Here is a 21,684-nt window from a genome sequence, read left to right on the forward strand (position 1 = left end):
ATATGATGGCTCTTGATCTGACCCTTGGGCTGTACTTCCCTCTTCCTTTTCCTTTTACTTTCTGGCAATGACAGAGTCCACACACCCCGGTGAGGAGAATCAACTCTATTTAACCCTCATTCGGCACACAGGCACATAAACTGTGCATCACTTGCCATCCCTCTTCATTCGTCCGTCTCAGCTCTGAGCAGTCATAAATATGATCTGGCTTTGCATCATATCGGCGCTGTCAGTTAGTCCAGTCATCTCTCATCAAAAGACTGACACAAACCGCATCAGTGGTAAGTAATTCCACCATTTTTGATATTTATTTGTCTATTGAATTCTATCTTTTTTATAAAGTGTCTATGGATAAATGTAGGCCACTCATCTTCCTTAAAGTGTTTGATTTGCTGTTTTTCAGTTTTCCCAGCGGAGAACCAAAGTATTGCTGGAGTATTCCAGGTGAGCGGCTTAAATTACCTCAACCAGCCTCAGTACGTCTTCAATGCCTCTGATGCTCGCACGCTCTGCTTGTCCCTCAAAGTCAACATTGCCTCAAAAGCACAAGTGCAGGAAGCTCTTAGTAAAGGTTTAGAGACATGCAGGTAAGACCAGAGAAAAAAGGGATCACCTATATCTCAGTGGAGTTTAATGATGTTGATGATACTGATGTTGTGTCATATTTTGTTTTTACTCAGGTTTGGTTGGATTGATGAACATCTTGCAGTCATTCCCCGCATAAAGGCCGTTTCTACCTGTGGCAAAAACCAGATAGGCTTGGTGACATGGCGAGCCTCGGTTACAAACAAGTTTGATGTGTTTTGCTTCAATGAATCAGGTATGACATCTTTATATGCATTTATTGTCTAGAGCTTTACACTACACATTAAAGGGGTAGTTCTGATTTTTTGAAGTGGGGTTGTTTGGAGTGCTTATCCATAGTTAGTGTATTACATACAGCAGATGTTAGCTGGCACGCCCCCCGTTTGAAGAAGCAGACTGGAGTGCGACATTGAAGCTCAGCAACATACTGCTGTGGATGGGGGGCCAGCAACAAAATGTCTTTAACCCACCTTAAAAAAAAACAGTATCAGTGTAAATGTACACTATATTGAGAGTATTTTCACCACTTTACGTTGTCAGTCAGCTTGTTCCGACGAAGAAGCCGTCCTGGCCTCAGCTCCTGATATATGTTCCCGTCAAAGCTGCCAGACTCCATTGACAAAAACAGTCATTTTAGCTCGCTGAATACAGGAGCTTCTGGTCAACTGCTGCTTCGATCAGTTAGTGTGTTTGTGTCATGGCGTGAATTCGGTGAATCCGAACTAGCCCTTTTAAATGCCAAAGTCCCACAATATTACATACTAACTAAATGATCAAGGCAGCGGTAGATTAGTAGCTCCTGTAGCCAGCAAACTTAAATTACGGTTTTTCTCAATGGAGTCTGGCTCTGAAGAGAGCGAAACAATGGCTTCATTTTCCAGTTGGAAAATAAATGTTACTGTCTGAGATCATGATGAAGCAGTGAACATATTCTCAATATAGCGTACACTTAAACTGATATTGATTTTTCTGGATTGGAATTTTTGATGGCTAAAATGCGTTTTGTCGCGGACCCCTCCACATCAGTAGATTGCTTAGCTTCCATGTTGGATTCCAGCCTGCTTCTCCCAACTGGGGGCACGCTGCCTGACATTAACTGTATGTAATATACTGTTTATGAATAAGTACCCCATACAACCCCACTTCAAAAAAATCTGAACTATCCCTTTAAAAGACAACAATTAAGTGAAGATATCATGCATGCTTTTCTTAATACAGCCCTACTTTGTTGTTGTTGTTCTTTAAGGTTTTAACTCAGGTTAATGTGAGTGAATAGTCCTGTCAAAGGCTGTGCTAACAATTTATTGCACTTACATTTGGACTGAATTTGTGTCAGGAAAACTTTTCTCCAAAAATGTATGAGAAATTAGTGTTTGACTTAAATTGTGTAGAACATAAAGGTGGGTTTAAACCTCCCCAATCATGTTTATTTTACAAGATTTGAATAAATATCTAACCTAAATTTGTACCATTACTGCTAGAAACCCACCCAGAAATGCCTTTTAAATATTTTCCAGCACAAAGTCAAGACAGCTGTACAAGGAAATCGCTATCAGTAGTTACAAATGGGCGGCAGACACATTTTTAAAAAAAACATACATTCATCAAACGCCTTGTACTTTATATAACACTTATCTACTTCCCTGTGGCCTCCGTGTACATGCACAGATGCAGCGGCACAATTGAAGGATGCAACGACTGATAACCCTTTGAACGGCAGGGATTACTCAGGGCAAACTCATTCTTCTAAAGCAGCAAGCTCCACCCGCACCACGCACTCTACATCTTCCTCCACCCCTCTGTTTTCTTCCACCTCAACTCCTAGAAGCATGGACAATGAGGCAGTGCCGGCTCCAATTGTCAGCAGGTCACAGAGCTCTACTAGAGGTATGAGGAGGATTTTGTCCACAAGAGAACTTATTGTCATGTCACAAGTAAAAACATACAAGTTAAAGAGAGTTTGGATGTGATTTTTGTTTAGTATGACTAATGTCTTTTTCATGTTTTATTATTCCAGGAAAGGCTATACTCATCACCTCCACTTGTGCCCTTCTCCTTATTGCAGTAATCATCTTTGTATACATAAAAATGTGAGTGGTTTTCAACATGAACACACTGTATATAATACTAAGGTCAAACGTCTAGGGCTGCACACATTACGAAAAATATGCAATAACAATATAACTTGCGATAAATAAACAGATAATAAAGTGTACCCAGTTCTTGACTTGCACAATGCCTGTGCTTGTGCCATGTCATCTCCCCTGCATCCAAAAATATTGGCAGATGGCTGATGTGCTATTTTTGGCATGCACCAGTTCCTTGCTGGCATTCACACATTCGTCTGCACTCACACTTTCTTCCTTCAACCATGCAGACTAGTATGGCAGCCAAAGAGCTGACAGCATGGCATGTGTCAGACAAAATAGTGCCTGCAGACAGAATGTAACTTAATATGGTGTTACTATATTAAAAGTGCAAGTTGATATCATGATGATGATTAAAAAACGATATTGTGCATCCCTACTAGACACATATTAGTTGTGGTTAAATGATGCCATCTGAAGAAGTACGTGAATCTATCAGTTATGAGTGAATTGGTTCTGAATGGGCTCTATATACACTAGTGCTACTCTAATGAGCTTTACTGTATATCAGCCCTGAAGAGCTGTGGATAAACTCACAAGACAAGGCACCTTTCTTGCTTGTAAAAATTCCCGATAGTGCGTATTAAATGTATGTTCTTCTGTTGTTATTACATATATGAATGCACTGTATGATTTGTGTCTTTCTCTCTGTGAAAAGGAGAAGGAGTCGGAGCTTGGACATCAAGCAGCAGCAAGACTACATCCAGACAGAGGAGTGGGTTTGTGTGACAAAAACAAAAGAACCCCAGAAAGGTGCTGAGGAAGAGGAGAGGATAGAAGTGGGCGACGATGCACAGAAAGATGCTGAGGAAGAGGAGAGGATAGAAGTGGGTGACGACGCAAGTTAGACATTTTCTGATGAGACATTTTTAAGGACATGGAAAACTACTGAGTAATATTGTATATTAAGGATGATGTGTCCCTTGTTGTTTCCTTTAAAAGGCTTTTTTGTTTGTATGTGTTATGTATGTATTAGTGTTTTCAGTTACATGATGCTATTAAATAGTGCTGTTTAACCACTAGATGGCAGTGTTTGCTATACAATCATTGGGAAGACTGGAGACCTTTTATTCTTTCACATACTGCTTGCTGCTTCTGATTGCATACATGTGAATGCAACATTTCTACAACAGTGTCAAACATTTTTAATAAGGCAAGTCATTACGAAGTTAGGTAGCTCCCAAAACTTTATTGTGTTGATAAACTTACTGAAACCTCTTTAAAACCAGCTATTCAAGGGAGAGACAGAGGAAATGACCAGACATTATCTGTAAACTAACATTGTGTAACTCAGCCATAAGTGGTCCTATACAGTGTATACATGTTCTAAGGGTTTCTATGACATACCTCAATCACAAAATGGAGTGTAAGGTACAACTGTTTATACATTGTGGGTTTGTGTAATGACAAGCATGTGAGTTTACTTCACACACGCCTGGTCCTCCACAGCTTTTGTCTAAACCTTTGAGAACCAAAGTGCCATCGTCATTCAAACATGCATCTTCACATTACCAAACTCCTTATCAGCTTGTGACCAGCTAAGCACAGCTTTGCAGCTGACAGGATATTGTATTTTTCATTTAATCATCACAGTGACTCACTGGCACTTTTCAAAATAAAGATAAACGGTGATTACTGGGAGCGCAGCATGCTTGGATTCTGTCTAGTGCGAGGTCCGTCTCATTCATAGATGGAATTCATGGCTTCAGACTTCACTGCGTCGACTATGAAGCTGAGTTCATTGCACAGTGTCTCGTGTCTGTAGGCCATGCGGATCTGGGCCACGTTGGTCCGACGGATATCGTTCCCCTCAGGTCCATCTTTCAGATAGTTCTCTCCCAGGAAGTGCTTCTTCTCCTGTAAACAAACAACAAAGGGATGGTGGATTGATGCTGATTAAATGTGTTGGAGGTTTGGCAGGACAAAAAAAAAGAAAAAAGGAGGAGTGAAAGTGTCACCTGGTGAGCGAGTCCACTTTGCAGCACACTGTTTCTGGCTATTTCACACACATCACAGGTGCTGAGCTTCCACAGCTGAGCAGCGATAGCGTACTCTTCCATCAGTGGTTCCTTAAATCATGACACACAAACAGTGGATACGGTTTATTTACACTGCAGAACTGAATCCACCTACAGCACACTGCAATAGTATGTTTACAATACTGTACACAAAGAATCAGGCGTACTAAACGTTAGCCTAGAAACCCATTATCTCCTGTGTGTTTGTGTCTGTTTACCTTGGTGTAGTGGAACTGCATGGGATCATCTGTGGACAGGGACACACACAGGCCTTTGTGCAGGAACTCTTTGAGAGGATTTTTGGAGTATTCCAGGAACAGGCTGTTGTTGCTGAGGGGGGACATTGCAATGGGCATCTGGGACAGGTAGTACAGGTACTGCAGCACAGGGCTCTAAAGGAACACAAAGTTTAAAAAAAGAAAGATAAATACTGCTCTGGCAGACACAAGGTACACACTAACATGAAGAACACAGAGCTCAAAAGAAGCTGTGTTAGTGTTTGATGTACATGCTGCACAGGCACTCACAAGTACATTTTTTCCCAGATTCCTATATCGAAAACAACTTGATTTAACATTAGAATTTATGGGCCTTTATCCACATTGTCCAGACTTAAATGAGTTAAATGCAGTTGGATTATTGCAACTGTAATGAAAGTTACACAGATCAAATCCTAAAGAAGCAACAAGGAAATGAGTGTCTTGAACAAAATGACTAGAATACTGTGTGACTGTGCAGTTTGTGCTGTAAATTGATAACAGTGAGTCACTGTCAGCAAGCCGTCTTTCTTAAGGACTTTCTGGCCTTTCTGTTTTTGGAACATACTGTCCATCTACACCAGAAATTCAAAACTCCCAGTTTCCTGTCTCACCTACAGTTGTCACATTTTCAGCTGTCCTGTGTTGAACCACAGCGCTAACAATGAGAAATCTGCAGGAAATTTCAGATACACAAGTTGAGAAAAACTTGGTCTCAAACCAACATAGACCTCAAACCAGACGGAAGAAAAGTTAATTTTAGTAGTGATTATGTTGTCTTTTGGTTTAAAGTTATCAGTACTCTTCTGTGTACTCACACTGTGGTTGCTATTTTTGGTCTTTTGGGACAAAAAGCACAAAGTACAGTCATATTATTGATCTTTGGCTGGGGGTGAGCCCACACAGCAGCACTGTGTAATCCCTTCCCTGCTCTGGGCAGAATTACTCTTTAATCATTATACTTCCTACAAGCAGCATCTTTTTCTGAATACTAGGGGTGGGGCACTAAAGATTGATGCAGCATGATATCACAATAATTTTCACGGCGATATTATATTGATACATGGATGCAAAGTTTTGATTTTTTTATTATATATATGTTATTAATGTTGCAAATACAAATTAAACCTTTGGCGGCCTGCTAGAATAATAAAATCAATTGCTCTTTAGTCCACTAGATATATTTTTGCTGCAATGAAAATGATTATAGTGAGATGAACAGACTGAAAACTTAATATTATTAGATAAAAACAGATGTTGACAAAGTTTTCCTTCTGGGACACAATTTGCAGTTGATAAAACGTAATGAATTGCAATAAATGTTATCACAATACTCAGCATATCGCAAAACATATCGCATCAGTTTCAAGATTCTGCTTCTCACCTTTAAGGCCCTTCATAATTAAGCCCCTTAGTACCTGTCTGAACTCCATCATATCTACACACCCTCAAATACTCTTAGATCCTCTTCTGCAATCCAACTCACATCATCATCTGCCCGCTTGACTAACATGGGTTCTAGAGCCTTCAGCTGTTCTGCCCCCCGCCTCTGGAGGGCTCTTCCCCACAACATTCACTATATTGACTCCCTTTCCACCTTCAAATCCCGCCTGAAAACACACCTTTTCAAGCTTTTCAAACTTTTATTGTATATATGATCTATGGATACATTGCTGCTTGTTTTTTTTAACTGTGTCTTGTAAGGCGTCCTTGAGTGCTTTGAAAGGTACAGATAAATAAAGTGCATTATCATTATTATTAAAACATTTAATATTGTATCGTGGGGACCCTGCTGATTCCCACCCCATACCCTGCCCACAAATTGTGAGGTACCTTCTTCAAGTTGAGTCCATGTGAGATGTTGTCAGATGTGAGAAAGGCAGAGACCAAGTGAGTGATTGATCCAGCTTCTCCACAGTGGGGACGGAACTGGAAGGTGCTTAGTCCACGTTCTCTATAAAGGACAGAAAAGGATGATCAATACCTGAAAAAATCATGAAGCAGTACCTGCTCATCTTTGTATTCGTCATACTTAGAGATACCAGCTCTACTGCACAGTGAGATGTCCGAGTTATTCTCATTAGCTATGAGTTCAGTACATGTACGGTTCTTACTTTCCTAGCATCCATTAATCACTTCTTTCCTGAGAGCTCTGCAAAGTAAACAGGTCCTGCATTTTAATGGCAAACATTTTCCTCTGTCAATCTTACAGCAAAGCACTCTCCTTTAATAAAGAAGTGTGTGTTTTGAAGAGGGAAGAAGACATTAGCTCTTACTTTCTGAGGTTGTTGAGGACCATGATGTTTGCATACATGTGGAAGAGGTAGTAGCTGTAGGGAGGGTTGTCATCTGTTGTCCACTGTTCTGGTTTTGGGCTCCTGAAGGAGAACATGTGATCACTGTGTTTGGACTCATCGTCTACGCTGTCGAAGCCTGCCACCTGCACAAAAAACATTTACAACCGGGATGGTTGTGTGATGTCAGGCAGGTATTAAGGGCAAATTGTTTTTCTAATTATTTCATAAACAATAGTTATTTGTTTCCACTAACGGATAATTCTTCTTAATTCATTTATACAAGATAACTCCTTAGTTTAGCCTGTTTAGCATCTTCAAGCATTATAGAAAGATTTAATAAATGGTTTAAACAAACCATAATGTTGTTGTGAGCAGATATGACATTTCAGTGTGTTAAGTAATGTACAGTATTTGTCAAAAATATACAATTTATTAATGTTTATATACTGCATATAAATTGGGGTGGTTAGAGACTTGTTCTTTTAACACATGTTAATGCTAACTATTTATTAAACACTCTTATATCCTGGCAGGCTTGGTAGGGTTTGTTATGATGGACCCTAAAAAATACAACATCTTACATATTTGAGGAAAACATGAAGATGTTTGTGCTTCTGTGGGTTAACAGTGGCCTCAAATAGAGGAAGGAAAACGTTCTCCAGCATCTTGGCAAAATTAGGCACCAGCTTCTTTGCCTTGAAAATATCACTGAAACAGACACAAAAATATATATCATCTTACATTTTTAGGATATTTCAAGATTTCACATTTTAAGAAATTCTTTTACAAGTTTGACATTTTGTCTGAAGCACTCACTATATTCTGGGGACTTGAATGATCCACCTCATGTTCGGAGAGTGTACTTTGTGGTGAATAAACCACTTAGACAGACTGTCCCACTCCTCTGGAGAGCGTCCGTAGATGGAAAGGCGCGGCTCTGCATGCTGGTACTTACTCTCCTCCAGGTCGTGGGCCACCTCCTATCAAAGGTGAGAAGTAGAGAGTGCTTAACTGTCTCTGCAAAGGTTCTGACTTAAAGTGTATGGTGACATGATATGATACCTTTATGATGCGAGCAAAATACTCTCCATTGATGAGGTTGTCTGTTTTCAGGAAGATTTCTCGAAGTTCACTGGCTCCTACTGGGTTATACTTCGAATTGAACTTGTCAAACCGGTGGAAGGTGTGTCTCCCCTGTGAAGTTCATGAATTACAAAGCATAATTGCGAATCCAGAAGGGTCAGTCATGGAAAGTAATAATGGTATTTATCTACACTAGAAGTAAAATGAAGTGACACAAATTAGAGGCAGAGAGAGTGAAGGAGTTGTAATTAGCAGAACTTTGACATGAAGTTCCCGATCTTTGTTTGCCTTGACAGGAACATAACAAACTGTTCTGCCTAATACAGGATCTGTCCTCTACTGGATTTTATGGATAATACTCTCCTGAAATTTGCTTAAAAGTAACTGGCCAATCAACCTTTAGCCGGTCAGGGTCAGTGTGGCTGGGTTGATGTTACGTCACAACAGGGCGTTCATTAATCGGGTTCCACCCACTGTACCCAGAGTCTAGTAGAGGGCGAAGCCTGTGTGAAATAAAACGAAGGTTACACTGTAACCGTAGTTCTATTTGCACAGGCGGAGCCATCTACCCAGGAGCCCTGGTGCTCCTACACTGGTCAGTGGTGAGAGTGTAGGATAGCTGACAGTGTGATATGCCTTCTTACACAAAGTGGGCTCTGCATGTGTTCAGGTAGACACGCCCTGATTGTTTTTGTTTCAGCAAATTTCAGTGGGCGAATGCATGCTCATGGTTGGAGGAGAGTGTTGCCCATAGAGTCCAGTAGAGGATGGAGCCTGTACTAATAGTACTAGGCTTACAATACTGTCACCTTTGTTTATAGTCACATTTTGACAAACTGAGAAAAGTATTAATTTTGCTCCCCATTTCCACATCTCTTAAACTACACTTTATGAAAACATAATGGTAAAACATGCTTTTCTTACTGCATGTACATCCAGAGAGTCCACAGTAAGGTCATAGGGGTCCTTATTGAGGCCGTGGAAAACCTGTTTGAGAGTCATCATTTGTCCAGCCTTTTCCAACACCACACGGTCAGCACCAGTCTTATATGTTTCCTGGATGAAGGTCAGCAGGTGTTTCTGAGACATGCAGGCAGCTGCGTGAATATGTGTGTCCACCTGAGAGACAGAAACAATGTGTTCATCTACTGGAAAATTCTATGTTTAAAAACAAATAGTTAAACTTGTCTCGCAGAGACAATGTACCAGACACAGTGTCAGATTATACACCCTTTAGATAGAAATCTAACCTTCCTAACATTGTAGAAATCTCTGTGAGGCACACTTTTCAGTTCCTTTAGCTCAGCCATCTCGTTGAGCATTTCATGGAGGTAGAACTTCGAACTCAAGAAATTCAGTCGTCTGTGGCAGTAGGTCTTCCTGTAAATTAGAGTCACTTTAGCGAGTGAAAAGTAAATACTGCATCCATAGGTGGCAACAACCAGTTTTACAACCAGGGCTGTTTATACAACAAGCATAGTTGTAGTATCTTTTGTTTTGGCAACTTACGTGGGTCCATCTGCAATCATGGCGAGCACGTGACTGAGGTCGATGGCAAAGGTCTCTAAGTCTGGGTAAGGGAGGTCGTGGGGCTGGTTTTCTCTCAGAGCCCCGGCATTGTCATAAACATTCACTATCCCGTCCTTCATCTTCAGTTCATAGTTTAGATTCTCAGGAATGTTCTCCATGCTGTAGGGATCCTCTCCCTCTGCTGGACACGGGCACATATCTGGAAGCAACAACATTGCTCAGTTAGTCATATAAACCAGAATGAAACATGAGTGAGTGTATCAATTACCATGATGCGAATACACTTCTCACCTGGTAGAACCTCCTCTTCTTCGCTCCATCTCGTGTTCTCAGCGCTGCGGAGGAACTGGGCTGTGGTTCTGCAGAATCTATGATAGGCTAGCTTTGAGTATTTCTCACGAATAAGTAGAGCCTTAAACAGACTTTTGGCTGCCTGTTCATAGTCCTCCACTGTGATCTGAATGGGGGATGGACATGCCACATAATTAGTCTGAAGTATTGTCTTATTTAAGACATTTTGGCACAGTAATTGTATAAAATTATATGTAATCGGGGCGTTGGTGGCTTAGTGGTAGAGCAGGCGCCTCGTGTACAAGGCTGTTGCCGCAGCAGCCAGGTTCAAATCCAGCCTGTGGCCCTTTGCTGCATGTCATCCCCCCCTCTCTCCCCCTTTCACACCTACCTGTCCTGTCCATTAAAGGCAAAATGGCCAAAAAAATATCTTTAAAAAAATAAATTATAATATATATATATATATGTATATATATAAAAAATATATATATATACATATATATATATGTAATATCTTTAAGCATTTTGTGAACATGAGGACAGTAAATATACACCATGTAAAGATGCAAAAGCATTAAAGGGAAACACCACCTGAAATAAGAATACCAATATGTTATATCCATGGCCTAGGAAACTTCAATCAATGTTTGTGAACATTTGCTACTCTCCTTCAAAGCCAGAGGGCAGAGAGGTGAGTCTCAAATTTGTGAGGTCATCAAGTATAAAGTCTGGAGCTGCTCCTGGGACAATGAATGGGAGCCTGCTTTTGTGGATCCACAGGATGTTTGTTTCCTTTTTTATACCCAAATGAGTTTTATTTTAGTGTAGTGTTCTCAGTTCTGAAATAGAAAATGTACCCATATACTCAGAACATTCCCCTGGGTGCTCTCAGTGTCATCTGTAAGATCTTTCCCAATTCATTGTCTACGGAGCAGCTCCAGACTACTTTATATAACATCATAAATTCGAGTTTTAGTGCTCTAGTTTTTGGATTTGGGAGAGTTGCTCATGTTTACTTTTATTTTTGGACAGTCTAAGACCACAGGAATAAGGGCCCTGACACACCAAGCCAACGGTCAGCTGTTAGTGAGCACCTGTTGCCCTAGTTTTGGCGGTGTATCCCATACCAATGGCACTAGTCCCCCCGGAGCTTATCCCAACTGACACTGAGTGAGAGGCAGGGTACACCCTGGACAGGTTGCCAGACTATCACAGGACTGACACATAGAGACAGACAGCCATTTACACTCACATTTACACCTACAGGCAATTTAGAGTCACCAGTTAACCTAGCCTGCATGTCTTTGAACTGCGGGAGGAAGCTGGAGTACATGGAGAAAACCAACACTGACACAGGGAGAACATGCAAACTGCACAGAGGGGCTCTCCCATCCCAGGGTTCGATCCCTCACCCCTTGCTGTAAGGCGACAGTGCGATCCACTGTACCACCTTGCTGCCCGAACTTGTTATATTAGGTAAAACAAAAAAAATTCTTATTGTGTTTTTAATATGTAAACTGGAAAACTAGCATCTTGAATTTGTCCTGTGTGTCTGTCGATTTCCCTTTCTTAATGATGGATACAAACTGAGTTATTTTCTCTCCCAAGGTGTAGAAGTACATGCTGGTTGGCCTTGATTATAGTCTTTATGGTGTGTTCAAGTGCAACTTTTTGGCCGATACACAGGTGACGTGAGGCAACGCAAGTCACCCTTGTTGGCAGCAGTTCTAAGAGTCAGTTTGGTGTGTCTGGGCCTTCACATGTATGACTTTTAACAATGGGTGTAGTATCTCTAACTATGATGCACACATTTATGTTTATAGTACTTACCCCAGCACAGTAATCACCACTAATAGTGACCCTCTGGTAATCAGGGCAGGTTTCTGGCACTGATGAGCAGGTGGAGCTGGGGGACAGGTATGGCGTGGCTGCCAATGACCGTGTCCAATCTACATTCACTGGGATCTGCAGAGACATGGACTGGGAACGAATCATCTTCAAGCTTTTCCTCCTGCAAAATTAGCAATATAGTTTATATAAGTTAACGTAACTTTCCCAAAAGTCAAGATACAATTCATCTGCTAAAAGGCTTTTATTTGTAACATTGATCTGACTGATGACAACATCAGTGACTTGGTGCCAGAGCAACAGCAGGGCCTACCTCTTGGTGCTCTCCTCTGACTGCTGCTCTGCCAGCTCCTTAAGCAACTCATGTTCCTTGGCTTGCTGGAGGCCAATTGGGCAGTCCACAGGCATGGTGAACATTGATAAGGCATCTTTGTTGTCTTCTTCTTTTAGTGCTGAAGCATATACTTTCTCTGCTAGCAGCTGTGTTTCCTCCTCCGCTTCGCTCAGAGTTACCTTCGGGAATTGACGCGGCATGTCTGCAAGAAGGTAGAAGCTACAGTGGAGTGACTGGTGACAGTGACATGTCATCAGAGGAAACAAAGAGGACCTGCCCTCTTTATGAAGTCTTTACTTGCTCTGACCCACTTGTGCTGTTGTGTAAACAAGTAAATCTACCTGTGTCAGGGTTTGGGTGCGGGACAGACAAGAGATAACTGCTGCACAGCATCACCACCTGAAGAGCTCTGTGTGAACTGTTCATGTCTTGCAGGATTAGTTTTAAGCACTTCACTCTGTCAAGTTGTTTTTCTCAAAACTAGAAATGAAAACCATAAAAAAATCCCCTATTGCAGTGCCACAAATTAACCAGCGTTCAAGATTTTTAGGTTGTAACGCCTATTTTAGCCAGTTTATATATGCCTCCACAGACACTATTAACATTTATCATCTTTAACATTATCTAGCTTTGATGTTGATGTCTATAGTTTACTTATAATGTTATCCTGTATTCCTATCTGCTGTCTTTATTTGTTGTACTTTTCCATTCTTTGCCCTTTTCTTCTTGTCTATGTAAAGCAACAAGTCACTACAATTTTGACAGGTGCTATAGCAGTTATCAACAAATGACTGCAATGGGATACTGTAATGGTAACACTAGCTAGTCCTTTTGATTGTGCAGCGGTACAATGACATTTTGAAAATAACTCGTGTCAGATAGTTTCACTAAAGTCCCCAGGTTCATAACCTTTGTAGCAATGCAAGTCCTCCTGAACTATTCTTGACATGTTACTATGTATGAGCAGTCACTTCCACACCTTAATAAAAATAATAATTCTGTTTTAGTCCTTATCAACAGCATCACTGGAACAAGATTTATTTTTACTACAGAATGAAATCTTAGATACGCTCCATCTGTTTACAGTCATGCTCACAGACCCATACAGTGCAAGCAGCTATGTCAAACAGAGAACTGTCTATTTCTGAAAGTAGATAACCTGGGTGAACTGACAGTGTCTTACTGATATCCTTAGTGATAAAGGATACAGTTATGGTCATTGGAGCGCTGAGGCAACACCAGAGAAAAGCCATGTTGCATAGTGTCATATTAGAAGCCAATTTTCCGCTCTGCCAGGGTGCTTCCAGGAAGCTTATCATTCCGGACACACAACACTATCCCGACAACAGCTGTGTGCATCACGGAGGCCGTGGAGCTTTATGGCACCACATGCACACTGTGAAAATGGGTAGGCTCATAAAACTGTATTGATCTGGAGATGATGGCCTTATCAATTATTAATTGTCCTCCCATAAACCCTGAAAAAACTGTGATACAAATATTTGCATTTCTTTTTCTCACAGCCTGGTGCACACACACACACACACACACACACACACACACACACACACCTCATCCCATCTGACAGCTGGACAGGAACTAGAATTAGCTATAATCACCCAAAAATTCCTAGAAAAGCAAAACAAACAAACAAACAAACAGAAAAACAAACAAACAAAAACCTATTAAATGAAATGACTCATTCTGTTTCTCCACCAATTCAAATGATATCTGATGGAAAAAAATAAAGCTTTTGCGGATGAATTATGAACTTACAATTTATGATATAAAATTAACCTAATCACACTTCCTTAAAATCAGTGCGCGGCTAACGTTAGCTGTAAGGTTAGTCTACCGTTAGGCTAGTTAGCTACAGTAACGGTTAAGTTACCGCAACGGTTTAGTATTCGGACAGTTAACTTAGGTTTTATTTCTAGTTTTAAACCTATAAACTAACCTTAATGTAACTACAGCGAGGTACAAATTACGCTAAAATGCTTATTATATTATTGTTAGCTACTAACCTTTAGCTTCATCTTAATAGCACGCACTTCCCATTGTACACGTCTTACCTTTTAAGTTAACGTTACATGCCAAGGTGCTGCCGCTGGTAAGTTTATTTCAATAGCTTTAACAATTGTTTGTATTGCTTAGCTAATGTTAGGTATGTAAGACTGTCATTTTTGCGCATAGACTGTTTTTAGCAAGAGGAAAAAAGATTTCCTTCTACAGTGCTTGGTCGTTACTATGACAACCGGGGTCAAAATGGCTTCTGGCTTCCGTTTAGGTGTTTAGGCGAAAGAAAATTGTCTTAGTCAACTGTAGTTTACATTTTATACAGCACTTGCTTTTATTCTTATTTTCCTTTACTATGTTTATTGTTATGAAGCAAAACACTGAGGCAAATTTCCTTTTTCCATTTTCCATTTTGTGAAAACCTAAGTTACCTGGCAACAAGCCAAAATGTCAAGGCACACCTGTATTTATATCTGTGCACAATAGCCTCAGTGTCATCACTCTTATCACAACATAAATGTTTGTTTTTATTTACTAATACACAATAACAATTGACAACCAGCTATTACTTACTGAATTTTTATCAACAAAATGATTCGAAAATTCATTGTAAACTTTTCAAAATAACATCAAATCACCAATAACACATTTGTTTAAATGGGAAATAATGTAAGATAATGTGATGTGTCACACTTAATTTTCCTACATGCTAACAGCAACAAATAGGTTCCCTTTCAAGGTTTTTAAATTAAATTAATTTTTTTAGGTAGAGTTTGCCTCTTACTTAGGAAATGGGTGTAGGCAACATACTGGTACAGTCAATTAAAAATTCATTTATATCTTTTAGTCTCAGCCCAGTAAGATATTGCAATAATAATGTGTGGTTATCACAAATCCCATGGCACACCAGTGTGCTGTGGCACACGATTTGAGAACCACTGGTCTGCATTGTTTTTACCAGCTGTTCACTCCTGGGAAGTCTGTTACTATGGTACAAGTGCTTTACATCAATTAAATAAAAAATATATATATTTGAAGATAGAATTTTTACCAGCCACGACAATGTCACAATGGCTGGTATTGTGTCCACCTTGCGAGACTGTGTGTGTGTCACTATCGCAAAATGTGGTCCAAGTGATTCTAAATGCTGTAACATAGGCAGCTGGACTTTCTGTAGCTGAAGGAAATCCATTTGCCTACGTTATAGAATTTAGAATTACCATGACCTGGATGACTCAGATCTTCACCAAAATGTAGTCCAGGTGACACCTTTTGTAGGGGGGACTACCACAAAGGCAGTTTTGAGTATATTGACAGGGCCATTTGGCCACTTAACACACCTGGCCCACATTTGTTTTAAGACGTGGGTGGCTGTAGTGCAGCTGGTGTATCTGCAAGATGATTAGGGATTCACGATATTGGATTATTTGCTGATATCCGATATGCTGATATATAACAACTTATTTGGCCGATAATAGATACCAATATCGATAGATCCTCACCTATTTTGTTGATCATGAAGTCTCTTCTGTAGTGGAAGAAACATCATATTATGCATGCATACTCTTATTGTGGTGGCCCATCAGCAGATGGACACATGGAATACAATACTTTTAAATGTATGTAATATTCATTCATTATGCAAAATAAGAAAAAGCATGTTGGCCGATTCTGATAATTCATTTTGAAGCCAATATTGGCCGATATTATGGTGCATCCCTAAAGATGATGTCTTGTTTTTCTGTAATTTTCATTTATTAAATATATTAATTTGCATCAAGTTAAAATTACTCAATGATTTCTTAAAAAGCTCTTTCATAAAAACATAAGTCAGTAGAGTCCGAGGTACTCAACACCTACAGTAGCAGGGACTCTCTCTCACACATGCTGTCTAATTTAAGACCAGCTCAACCTCAGAGACTCCTTTCTGTTGACCATTTGCCTTGAATAATTGCAGATGTGCAGTGATGAGAAGAGCCTATATTGTGACTTGATTTCATAGTTTTTTAGCCGATTATCCTATATTACTCTTAAATGCCTTTAATCAGTTCTGCGCTTACCTTCAGTGTCGCCCATAGCCATATCTGGGGGTGTTGTCATCTCAAGTTGGACACAGTGAAGCGCTCGACAGATTCAGTGGTACCCTAATAGATTCTTTCTGCATCTATCTGGGTCAGACCCAGTCAATCTATGAGTCCACAGTGGCACACAATTACAGTTTTGTTTTCCTGACTGCACATCTCTCTCTATTTTAAGGGGCCAGTGGCCTCATGTTGACGGAGCAACTAATCCTGAGACTATGTCAAAACTGGCTGTCAACAAAGAGAAGGCCTCACTCAGAGTAGATGGAGCCTGCTGCCTACTGTTCTACTTATCTCTCTTACTGTCTCTTAGACACACAGGGAGGGAGGGAGAAAGAGAGACTCCTCACTACTTTTGTGGCAAAGAGGCATCACAACCAGGTTGTCTTTGCAGTTGTCCTTTTTAGTCAGCGTCACAAGCTGCTGTGATAATTTTCTGAAGTACCCACAGACAGGCAGTCTGAGAACAATCCAAGTGTTTGCCCATTTGTCAGTTTTCTCCTTTGCTTATTAGCACTGTTTTTATCTGGGCTCTGGCCTTGGTATTGTACATCTGAAAATACATAATGCTACTGTGGTGTCCTGGCCAAAGTCACTTCTAAAAACAAAGAAATGTCCCCAGAAGACATTATGCTACCATATACTCTCAGATTACCACTCAGATTTCTGTGATAGCGAAGACAACTAACCCCATCTCCCATCTGTTATCCGTATATGATGCAGAGCTGCATAATGCATTTTATCTATGTATGTACTTGCCATCACTGCCCAGATATTTATAACCAGACTTATCCTTAATGTCAGAGGCGAGAACTCTCCTCTAGCAGTCAATGTGATAAATAAACTTTTATACTGTATGGTTCTAGTGCTCTTTAACCAGCCTAATAATAATGATAATAATTAGCCTAATATCATCCGGATGTGGACGTGGATAAACTGTCAAAGATAGATGGCAAAATTCACAAGCTGTGGCAAATTTTATAGTGCAACATTTCCCCTGAATCAGCTCAGACTTACTTGTATTTTTTAATTATCAAATCAAAAGCATTTGCAGAGCACTTCTGCTCAACAGCCAGGTGTTTTTCATATGTGCCTGAAATGAACAGATGGTCACATTGTTTGAAAAATAACAACAATATGGCAAAGAGTCAACAGATACTGCACTTGCTGCATCTTTGCATGCTTGAACTCCCCAGAGAGACACAGCACATTTATTGTTAATGTCAAAGTGCCTGCTGATTCCCACCATTGCAGGGCGATAAATAAATCCCCACTGGATTAAAGTGCCCTTTGTCTATATCGAGGACTCAGCACCTTAATAACACAGGAGATAAAATATTTTATTCAGCATTCACAGGAGCCTATCTCGTATTGATCAAAGTGTCTGGTTTAGGAAACATCATATCAGATGGCTGAGAAATAGAGTTATGGTGTGGGTCTGCTGAAAGTATGCTTTGATACTAATGTGGGGAGTAGCTTAATGGAGCGCACTCTGGACTAATACGGGTGTGTGCGCCCTGGTGTTTGTGACTCTGAAATGTACTGGAAATGTGTAGTTGACCATATATCATCCCCACAGTGCCTTTGGACAGTAAGGATCATCATTCATCATTTCCCATCCACTCTGTGAATCCCACAGGAGGCCATTACCCGACCACTCACATAGCCCTATCTCAGACCAAGCTCTCTATACTGTCTTTATCTTGTCTTTTTTTGGCTTTTCTCAGAAAACGTCACTGCAGTTAATGGCCGAGCCCCCAGGTTGGCTCTTTGTCAATGTCATATCAGAGAGAGAGGTCAACAGCACCAGAGAAAGTCATTTACACAACACAGAGATAGCGATGACAGAGAGAGGGGATACAGTAAGTAAAGAAACTCACTCTTTCCCAAGCAAGGACTGGACTGCTGCTTTAAAAGAGGCGTGTCTCCTCTTCTCATCTTTCAAAGTGGCCAGGGCCTGAAGGAGAGTGAAGATGAAAACGAAGGAAGTGCACTCATCCATGAATGCGAAGCAGCCTCCTTCACAGCAATTCTCTAATATTCCTCAGATACATCTCTAGTTCGTCTAGATGTGTAGCTGTGTAGTTGTTTGATTTGGATACACATAGATCAGTTACAGTTACAAAGTCTCACATGCATCATAGTAAGACAGATTTTTTTTTGAAAGGAGATTTTAAAACAGAAAGATACATTAGGTGATGTTTGCCTCCCCTTGACAAATATCAGTGGTCATCATCACTGCTAATACGTCAAATAAGCACACTCACCTCCTTGGGCTCTGCCGTCTCTGAAGTGTATACAAACTGTGCACAAGTTCCCTCAGAGAAACATCTAAGTCATGCTGTGCTCTTGTTGTGGCTAGAGTAGATCATATCTCATCCACCACCCTGCAGTGCTCATCACTCCATCCTTAACTCTTTCACTGCTGCAGCGTAGCACAAGGGCATCAGCCGAGCACATGCAGAAGTCAGACGTCATGCTCATTTGTACTGCGTCATAATGTTTTCAGGCAGTATTAATGGATATAGTAGGAATTCTTTCAAAATGGATCAACATTTAAAACACCAGTGTTTTCTTTTGTCTTTCTTAGAGACTGATCATGTCCTCTTGTGGATGTTTCGGTCATTTGCAGGACATTTTGCTCAGACGTGACAGGAGCAGAGTAGCAAGTAAGAAAAGCAATGTAAGAGAGCTCTTTTTTATGAGATAAACACTAAATGTACAAATAATATTTGTACATTTTCACTTGGGAGACTAATGTATTTCAAAGCCTAAATCCCCTGCTCTTGCTTCTGTCTCTTTAACTACAGTCCTGCATCAAAGATAAAGACTATTACAGCACAGTCACCTGGACTTACCTCATCACTGCACATCATGACAAGGTAATTGTCTATTATTGCATGTATTTTGTGTATGATGCAAAGAAACTAAAAGCTGTCTGTACCACGGGTAACATCAATCTCTAAGTAGGAAGTCACAGACAGATCAAAGGACTTTCTCTGACACCTTTGCAGCGCAGATTAAGCAGTCTTGCAGTACAGTATAGCACGGGAAAACTCCTCAGACAGCCTAGAGGAAGGCCCAGATTTACTTCTGTGGCCATAAGCAGTCCACAGTCCCTGATTTAGCCTGACAGTGTTTGAGATTACGAGGTTAATCCTCTCTGCTCAGGTTAACAGGTTACTTTTAGAGTTGGGTATTGAGGACTGACTCTTAGCGCTGGGCCTGTATCATTTTGATTGACAGTAGTATTGTCAGAGTGATTATTCATCTGTCTGCTCGCCTCACGTCAATAGTGACATAACAGTGTGTCAGTGAGCAGTGCCACAAACAGTGTAAGTTGGTGATCTCATTATTACTTCAGAGAGTCCTTTTTCGCTCAGTTGCATGAATGAATGAATTAAATTTTGTTGTTGTATCATGTTAACAGTTATGCCCATCTCATGTGGGCTTACAAAACACCATAAAATCAAAATAAGCCAGGACCAGAGTCTAGTGTACATATTTTCAGACAACATTAAAACAAAAGAAAATTCCTGCAAAAAGCATTTTGGAAACAATTTTTGCATTTTGGCAAAAATCTGTATCGTAGCAGACGTCCAGGTGAAAAGAGCAGGTCCCAGAATAATACTCTCCATGGCTGTCTGAACACAGCCATGGAAAAAATAAAACACTTGGAGCTTAGCATACCGTAAATACTGGAAAGTGTTGTTTTTTTTTGACCAGCTGACCTACACTGAGCAGTTTCTTGATGCCGTCATCACGTCAGTGGCGTCACCAGCTGATTGGCTTACTGAAGCAGCAACAGTGGTGCACAGTTAGAGATTACATGGAGTGTGCCAGATCTAAATCCATTCAGTCTATAATTTGCTGAATGCTTTTATTGTGGTGAGTAACACGTAATATTTTTCTTTTACCATGAGGGTTTTGTGGAGAAGCTAAATTCCCATTCAACATGTAGACACATGTAACGTACGAGCCACTAGATGGCACAATTGCTTTGTTTTACAATATTTGCTGACTGCCTCAGGCCATTCAGTCATTTGAATTGTATTTTAAAAAATAAAAAATACAATTTAAGAAAGACTGAAGCCCCCAAATCAAATCTTGTATTGAACATTGTAGGCTATGTTTCTAAGTTTAAATCCCTCCTTGCAAAAGAACAGGTTGTGAGCCATCACAGCAGTAAAGCAGGAGCACGGTGTTAACTATCTGTGTTGGGCTTTTGATTAATCACCTCTACAACCTATGAAGGCGAAAAACTGCCTGTACTCAGAGTGCATAATGATTTACTTACAGTATTCAAGTAAGATTGAAGATTGATTTCTCACCTATTGCTGTTCTTATAGGACTTCTTATAAAAATGACTTTGCTTGATTGTAGCTGTCTGATGTTATTGACTGAATCATACAACTACAAAACAAATTTTGCAGTTCTACCCACCTAATCTCACTAGATGGCAACAGAGAACATGAAATGAAAGTTTTGACCCTCACTTTGTTTCTATATGACCTGCTCTCAGTCATACTACAAAGCTTTAGGGAGCTGTAACTGGCTTTTCCGGTGAATTCAAACAAAAGTAGAAACCGTCTCTTGCCAACATTTTTCCAATAACTTATGATCACATCTTTAATCAAAATGTAGTGTTATGGAGTCTGTAAAAACTCACAAGCACATCTTTCATTTCTTTCATGTTTACACTAAGAATTTTTTGTAAAAATATTCATTTAGTTTGCACAGGAGAAGCTGATAGTCAAGCTGTTAATGAGCCCAGGGGACACTAAACAAGTGGCAATGAATATCTTGCTCTAATTATCCAGTTAGTTTGACTTTATGCTATCCAATAAATTCCTGATTTGAACTACTGTAGTGAATCTGTATGTGATGTATAAATTAAATTGTGAATTTCTGCAATAGGGACCGAGCAAAGCTTGAGGATAAGATGCCACGTCTGGACTATCCTCAGTGGGTCCTCATGGTCCATCACTCTGTGCTGTGTTCACCCTACATTTCCCCTGCTGCTACCAAAGAGGCAAGTGCACATGATGTACCCTTTGCATTGTAGGCCTGGTCCAAATAAAAGAGAGTGAAGGAGTACAGCCAAAAGCGAAATCTGCAATATATGTCTTTGGCGGTGCAGTGTGAACTCTCAAAAAATGTGATTTTGGGGGGGGGGGGGGGGGGGGGTGTGGGGGGG

The 21,684-nt window shown here is 40.3% G+C and overlaps 2 protein-coding genes across 5 annotated transcripts; one reads left to right on the plus strand and one right to left on the minus strand.

Moving 5' to 3' along the window:
* The first annotated feature begins 123 nt into the window (after window positions 1-123).
* lyve1a (lymphatic vessel endothelial hyaluronic receptor 1a) lies at window positions 124-3,754 on the plus strand. 2 transcript variants are annotated; one of them, XM_050051372.1, is made up of 7 exons: window positions 124-281; window positions 404-587; window positions 681-820; window positions 2,254-2,472; window positions 2,603-2,675; window positions 3,391-3,485; window positions 3,534-3,754. In XM_050051372.1, exons 1-7 carry the CDS (start codon window positions 200-202, stop codon window positions 3,578-3,580), a joined length of 840 nt encoding a protein of 279 aa, XP_049907329.1. In that variant the 5' UTR covers window positions 124-199; the 3' UTR covers window positions 3,581-3,754. The 2 variants fall into 2 exon arrangements, with proteins under 2 accessions (XP_049907329.1, XP_049907320.1); XM_050051363.1 differs by having other exon boundaries at window positions 3,391-3,754.
* Window positions 3,755-3,889: 135 nt separating this feature from the next.
* Window positions 3,890-18,821, minus strand: ampd3a (adenosine monophosphate deaminase 3a). 3 transcript variants are annotated; one of them, XM_050051333.1, is made up of 16 exons: window positions 18,755-18,821; window positions 18,368-18,444; window positions 12,370-12,592; window positions 12,039-12,219; window positions 10,209-10,374; window positions 9,897-10,116; window positions 9,638-9,767; window positions 9,312-9,506; window positions 8,367-8,498; window positions 8,121-8,284; window positions 7,886-8,012; window positions 7,284-7,447; window positions 6,841-6,961; window positions 4,969-5,142; window positions 4,691-4,801; window positions 3,890-4,589 (listed from the first exon to the last, which is right to left on the minus strand). In XM_050051333.1, exons 2-16 carry the CDS (start codon window positions 18,423-18,425, stop codon window positions 4,413-4,415), a joined length of 2,343 nt encoding a protein of 780 aa, XP_049907290.1. In that variant the 5' UTR covers window positions 18,426-18,444; window positions 18,755-18,821; the 3' UTR covers window positions 3,890-4,412. The 3 variants fall into 3 exon arrangements, with proteins under 3 accessions (XP_049907290.1, XP_049907298.1, XP_049907306.1); XM_050051341.1 differs by lacking the exons at window positions 18,368-18,444; window positions 18,755-18,821 and adding an exon at window positions 14,463-14,630; XM_050051349.1 differs by lacking the exons at window positions 18,368-18,444; window positions 18,755-18,821 and adding an exon at window positions 14,415-14,432.
* Window positions 18,822-21,684: the final 2,863 nt, after the last annotated feature.

This window comes from Epinephelus moara, chromosome 1 (genome assembly GCF_006386435.1).
Source record: "Epinephelus moara isolate mb chromosome 1, YSFRI_EMoa_1.0, whole genome shotgun sequence".
Lineage (NCBI taxonomy): Eukaryota > Metazoa > Chordata > Actinopteri > Perciformes > Serranidae > Epinephelus > Epinephelus moara.